General features: G+C 41.3%; 1 protein-coding gene across 1 annotated transcript; it reads left to right on the forward strand.

The window, feature by feature from the left end:
- The first annotated feature begins 1,247 nt into the window (after nt 1-1,247).
- On the forward strand, nt 1,248-4,252 carry LOC149169134 (uncharacterized). The gene is made up of 3 exons (XM_089425092.1): nt 1,248-1,350; nt 1,516-2,523; nt 2,901-4,252. The coding sequence occupies exons 1-3, from the start codon at nt 1,248-1,250 to the stop codon at nt 4,250-4,252; spliced, it is 2,463 nt and encodes an 820-aa protein (XP_089281218.1).
- The last annotated feature ends 2,155 nt before the right edge of the window (nt 4,253-6,407 follow it).

Raw genomic sequence — 6,407 nt, forward strand, 5'->3', positions numbered from 1 at the left:
AAAATTGTTCACCAATATGTTTCCATTCACCTTTCAGGATAAATGAAGGAAGAGGTATCTTTTATCATCTCTTGAATAATTTAATACATGTCGGGATGCCTGGTGGTATCAGGCTTGAAAGAATCCTAAGAAGCCAATGAAAGTTAGGTAATCTTATGTATGCTGTTATGCTTCACAATACGTTTTTTTTAACAATTGTTGGAGGCAAAGAAACTTGGGTTTATCCGAAATATGTCATGAATCGTAACCCTTGTATCAGCAACAATATGTTAATAGTTTGGGATGTCGACAAAGTTATCCTGAGAAGAAGGTTAAGGTTGATGAAACAAAAGCTGGCCAAGGCTATAAAACAACTCAAGGAATTCAATCAATCATCTAGCAAAAGGAGGAGAAGAAAGCCGGGAATGCTCATTTTGTCATTTTCGAAGTTTTGGTTATATGCTCTGTTTTGCTCTATTTTGCTTAAGTTTAAACTTGTGTAACCTGTTATGTAGTTCCATGATGTCATGTTTTGATGAAGGTTTGGAAGTTTTGAAAGGCTTGAAGTATGCTCAGAACGTTGCAAGGTGAATGCAGCTAGTAGATCGTCATGTTCAATCGATTTGAAGCAGGGAAGGCTCAAACAAGATCAAAGCCCAAATACTGATATGCAAGTTAGGATCAGTATGTTGGCAGGTATGAAAAAGGTGATAAGAGTATTTCAAAGATTATACACCAACAAACCATCATCTCAAGCACATCCATCTGCTCATTTTTGTCTAGAACAATCTGCAACCATGCCGAGTTTGAAGACTTATGCCCTCTATTGCGCAAACATATCAGTCAATTTTATTTTGGAAAATTTTGAATTTTGGAACTTCTAGAAGTAATTTTGGTTGTTGGATAAGTGTCAATAAGTTTAAAGTCATGTAGTTTGAGTTGTTAAAAAAATATTCCAACTTGGTTGATGTTTCTAAATTGTATTAGTCTTGATATAACAGTTCCTATTTTTCTGCATAGCAAGTAAATATGCATTGTATCTAGCCCATTTGACTTCTATGGAGTGAATTCCACCACCTAGAGTAGTAATTAGAATTAATAATTATATATAATGATGTAAAGACATGGGTTTGAGAGAGCGAGCTCGGTGACACGACATTAGGGTTTTTGCACTAACCTGCAATGGCAGGACCTGCACACAGAGGCCATCAGATCCGAAAGCGGCAGAGAAGCACACCTAAGCCCGTAGGTCTTGGCAGGTGGGTACGATGAACCCCCATCAGGGGGAAGGAGGGGCGCCTCCTCCAACAAACGACAATCAGCAAGGGCATTCAGCGGGTTCTGAAAGGGAACAGGAGCACAATGATGGAGGTATAGACAAAACTCAGCAGAAGCAGACTGACCAAGCATAGCAAGACAGGCCGAAAGTAAGTTCGTCCACATGCAAGCCTGTAGCTACGTGTAGGCCAAAAGTGGAGCTACCCAGTCATCGAATCAATGCCAGAATTCAATATATGAGAGATCATGCTCTCATAGGAAAATTTATTGGAATATGGCTAAATGAGAAAGCGTTGAGAGCCTGGATTAATGTTAAATGGCATCCAAAAGGCCACATCACCTTGCATCTAGGGCCGAAAGGGTTTTTCACCGCAGTATTCAACTGCTTGGAAGGCAGAAACAGAGTTTTTGAAGGAGGGCCGTACTTCTTTAACTCTGCTGAGCTATTCCTAAGAGAATGGATTGAAAGATTCAACCCTGATAAGGAAGATCTAAGTTGGGCACCGGTCTGGATCAGGTTGTACTCGTTGCCATGGGAATATTGGGAAGAGGAGTCTCTAAAAGCTATCGGTAAAGTTCTGGGCGACTTCGTCAAGGTAGCAGAAGACACAAAGACGCAGAGATATACCTCATACGCACGTATCTGCGTATATATGGACCTGAAACAACCTCTGCCTGATACGGTAAGTCTCTTTCATGAAGATGTCGAATGGATCCAGTTAATTTATTATGAGCATGTACCCTTTAGGTGCAGGAAATGTCATGACCTAGGACACCTTTACAGAGATTTCCCTCTAAACAGTAAACCCTCGGTTCAAGCGAACCAGGAAAATCTAGCATCAGATGGCTTCACTAAGGTGACAAATCGTAGAAGAGGAAACAAAAAATCAGTAGCACCTACTAAGATAACCCCAGGGGATCAATCAAAACCCTCTACCAGCAACAGCTTTGCAGCTCTAGCCACTGAAGATTTGCAGGATCAGGAAAATCTAACCTCCAATAAAAAAGGATCTAACCAGGAAAAGACTGAAGGATCTCATTCGAAAGAGGGGGATAAGGATGTTGAACAAGAAGGTTATAAGATCAAGACCGCTTCAAAAACCTGGAGCCTCCCTGAAATGGAGATAGATGGCACAGACCCCAGTACAGGAAAAGAGAAGGAAGGAGAGGGAAGTCATCACGAACCTCAAATCATGGAGGAGGATACGGAATCAATAGACATCGGCGAGCTAGACATACTGGGCCTAGAACAAGCATGCAAAACAGGTAATTTTGACAAAATACCTGAAAGACAAGTGGACAATCTAATGGCAGTCCTCAACAAAGCTCAAAAAAAATACTCACTAGGGGTTCAAATCGGCAGTCAATGGGATGGGAAATTCATCACCAAAGACAGCAAAAAAAGAGGAAGGAAAACTGCTTTAGAGAGAACCATCAAGATTGGAGAAGTATTGGTAGATTCGGGCAGATATGCCAAGTTATCCAAGTATTTCAACACCAACCCCAAACCTTCCCAATGAAGTTGATATCATGGAATATTAGAGGGCTTAATTGCCCAAGGAAAGGAAGACTTTTAAAAAATATGTTAATGGAGGAAAAACCAACAATACTATTTTTGCAAGAGACAAAATGTACTTTGACAGTCTTGGAAAAGATAGCAGCAAAGGCCTGGCCAGATGGGTTAGTCACAGCTGTTGATGCTCAGGGAGCCTCAGGAGGACTTGCAGTGCTCTGGGATGCAAGGATGATACAACTAGTTAACATACATGCAAACAAAAATTTCATTCAAGCTATCTTTCATATAATTGGAACCAATATCTATGGACACATAACAAATGTGTATTTTCCTCAAGAAACCCAGCATAAGGTTGAGATCCTGGAAGCTTTAACGCAGCTTAATGCAGAGAGGAAATACCCGCTATGGGTTTTAGGTGGAGACTACAATATGATTGCATCAATGGAGGAAAAAAAGGGAGGACGCTGCAGAATAAATAGGGATGGCTCCATATTAAAAGACTTCATTCAAAACAATTGGTTGATAGACCTTCCCACAAACAATGGCCTCTACACCTGGAACAACAAAAGGGCAGTTCCAATGCAAATAGCTTCGCGTCTTGATCGCTTTTTGATCTCTAATAATGCAGTGCATATAGGGGGAGAATTTACAGCCTCCATCCTTCCTTTTTCAGGTTCTGATCACTGGCCCATAGCCCTTCACTGGAATCGGCCTGGTAGCAACATAAGACGACCCTTTTGGTTTGAGGCTTTTTGGTTGACTCATCCGGACTTCCATGAATTTATCAGGACAACTTGGCAAAATTTCAATCCAATGGATGGAACAAAAATGTCAATATTCCAAAGGAAGCTGAAGCACCTCAAAGAGGAGATAAAACGCTGGAATAAATCCATTTTCGGCAACATTTTCAAAGCGAAGGAAATCCTCATTCAAGAAATGAAAGACATACAGCAAAGAATGATCTCTGAAGGATGTTCTGAAGAGCTAGCCCAGAAAGAGCAGGCTACAGAAAACAAAATCCTTGAAAGAGACCTACAGGAGGAAACTCTCTGGAGGCAAAAATCGAGAGTTAGATGGTTGAAGGAGGGTGAAAAGAATACAAAATTCTTTCACAAAACCACAGTCCAAAGAAGAATGATCAATCAAATCTCTTATGTCAATAATGAGCAAGGCACCAAAATAGAAACCCACGAAGGAATAGAACAGGAATTCCTCAACTACTTCAAGAAGATGAATCAAGAACCCAACATAAACAGAACAGAGGCCATTGATAAAATTATCAGACATATACCCAGATTAATTACGGATGATCACAACACTCTTCTTCTCAAGCCTATAAGTCTACAGGAGGTTGAGACTGCGGTGAATCAACTAAAAGCAGGGAAAGCGCCAGGACCAGACGGATTTACTTCAAACTTCTTTCAGCACTTTTGGGATCTAATCAAATGGGAAGTTTGGCAGGTAGTGGAAGAATCGTGAACTCTAAGATGGATGTATCCAGGTCTGAATGCAACATTCATTGCATTAATCCCCAAAGCAGAGGAATCCAATACCCCAGATAAGTACAGACCAATAGCTTTGTGCAACATCATATACAAGATTGTCTCCAAGGTCATAGCTTCGAGATTGAAGACCATGCTTCCCCTCATCATATCTCCGGAACAATCTGGTTATGTAGAAGGAAGACAGATCATGGATGGGATCATTTTAACCCATGAAATAATCCACTCTCTTAAGCAATAAAAAAAACCAGGTATGATGCTCAAAATTGATTTATCTAAGGCCTTTGATAGTATCAGTTGGGAATATATGCAAAAAATCCTCAAAGCCTTTGGTTTTTCCCCCTCCTGGATCAGATGGATCAACAATCTTATTTCCTCGTCGTTCTTCTCCATTCTCATTAATGGAATACCGTCGCCCACCTTCCGCCCTTCTAGGGGGATTAGACAAGGGGATCCACTTTCGCCTTTTTTGTTTGTCATCTTAGCTGAAGGCCTAGGTCGCAACATTAAATCAGCTATCCATTCCAATAATCTCAAGGGCCTAGCTCTCCACCAAGCCCCTGCTTTCTCGCACCAGCAATTCGTAGATGACAACATGTTATTCGGTCATCCCTCTGTTCAAGAATCTAGTTATTTTAATTCTATTCTTGAAAACTTCTCGAATGCCTCAGGAGCCCTCATCAACAAAGTCAAATCTCAGATTTTCTTTTTCAATACACCTCCCACTACCCAAAGAGCTATAGCCCGCATTCTAGGCTTCACCATAGCTTCCCTCCCTTCTAAATATCTGGGAGCCCCTCTAATTGCCTCGGCTCTCAAGCACTCCTCTTGGAACAGCCTGTTAGAAAAACTGGAAGCTAGGTTATTCCTTTGGACTCACAGAGCTCTTAATATGGCTAGCAGAATAGTGCTAATTAAAGCAGTTCTACAGTCTATGCCTCTTTACCTATTCTCCATTTTGGCGGCACCAAAGTGGGTGCTCAAAGCTATCAAATAGTTGCAGCGTAACTTTCTATGGGGAAGTTCGGGGCCAAATCGCAAGTGGGCACTTGTCAAATGGGAGAAATCTTGTCTTCCTAAAAAAGCAGGTGGCATTGGACTAAGAGACCCAGAGCACAACAACATGACAATGGGGGCTAAAATCTGGTGGAAGTGGCTTTCAAATCCCAGTACGCCTTGGGCTTCTTTATGGACAGTGAAATATGCTAGAAACTTACCCTTAGAGGAGCGAATTAGAATGTCTGAAGTCAGTAAGGGTTCGGTCATCTGGAACTCAGCCATTCAACATCGAGAAATAATTCAAAAGCACAGTTTTTGGGAGGTGAAAGATGGACTTACAGCAAGTTTCTAGGAGGACTCATGGCAACAACTTCCAAAACTCAAAGATATCATTCAGGGAATCTCAGATCGAGACACAAACCAGCATGATAAGGTTAGTCACTTTTGGAGACCTCACACTGGCCAAGAGCACAGAGAGTGGAAAGAAGCTAGTCATATCCTACCTCACAGCTCGGAGCAAATTCAACTTGCTCTTTCCTCAGAACTTCAAAAACGAAAAATTCTAAAGTTGGAAGGCATGGACACTCTAAGATGGGGATATGAGGAAAAGGGTACCTTCACTACCAAGGAAGCCTATAAAATTCTTATCAGAAACAGAGTAATCAAAGACAAATTATGGGACAATATATGGAACCCGCCCATATGGCCAAAGGTTTCTACATTTCTGTGGCTTCTCTCACACAATAGAATTCTCACATGGGACAACCTTAGGAAAAGGAACTTCTCTGGTCCATCTATATGTCTCAACTGCAAACAGGAAGAGGAATCAGCATTACATCTTATGCAAACCTGCTCGCTTGGAAGGAAATTGTGGGAAAAGGTTATATTCCGCTGTCGGAAGGATGGCAGAGTGATGGGGGATATTAAAAGCACCCTTCGCAACTGGAGCCAAAAGCCATATCAAAGCAAAGTTTTAAACACACTTTGGCAAATCATACCGGGATTACTGATGTGGAATATCTGGAAGGAGAGAAACAGACGGATCTTCAAAGATCAATCAATGACAATTGAGCAGATATGGAATGGGTTGCACAATAACATCAAAGAAACTCTATCTATTAAAGGCTGGTCTC

Source organism: Pinus tabuliformis, chromosome 4_2, assembly GCF_031772625.1.
Source record: "Pinus tabuliformis cultivar Carrire ecotype Pingquan chromosome 4_2, CPIR1, whole genome shotgun sequence".
Taxonomy (NCBI): Eukaryota; Viridiplantae; Streptophyta; class Pinopsida; order Pinales; family Pinaceae; genus Pinus; species Pinus tabuliformis.

Excerpts from the sequence above, each read along its gene's own strand:
- LOC149169134 (XM_089425092.1), top strand. The coding sequence starts at position 1,248 with ATGAACCCCCATCAGGGGGAAGGAGGGGCGCCTCCTCCAACAAACGAC. Across the intron at positions 1,351-1,515 it reads ACAGGAGCACAATGATGGAG|GAAAATTTATTGGAATATGG; the intron begins GTATAGACAAAA and ends ATGCTCTCATAG. Across the intron at positions 2,524-2,900 it reads AGAACAAGCATGCAAAACAG|TCTTGGAAAAGATAGCAGCA; the intron begins GTAATTTTGACA and ends GTACTTTGACAG.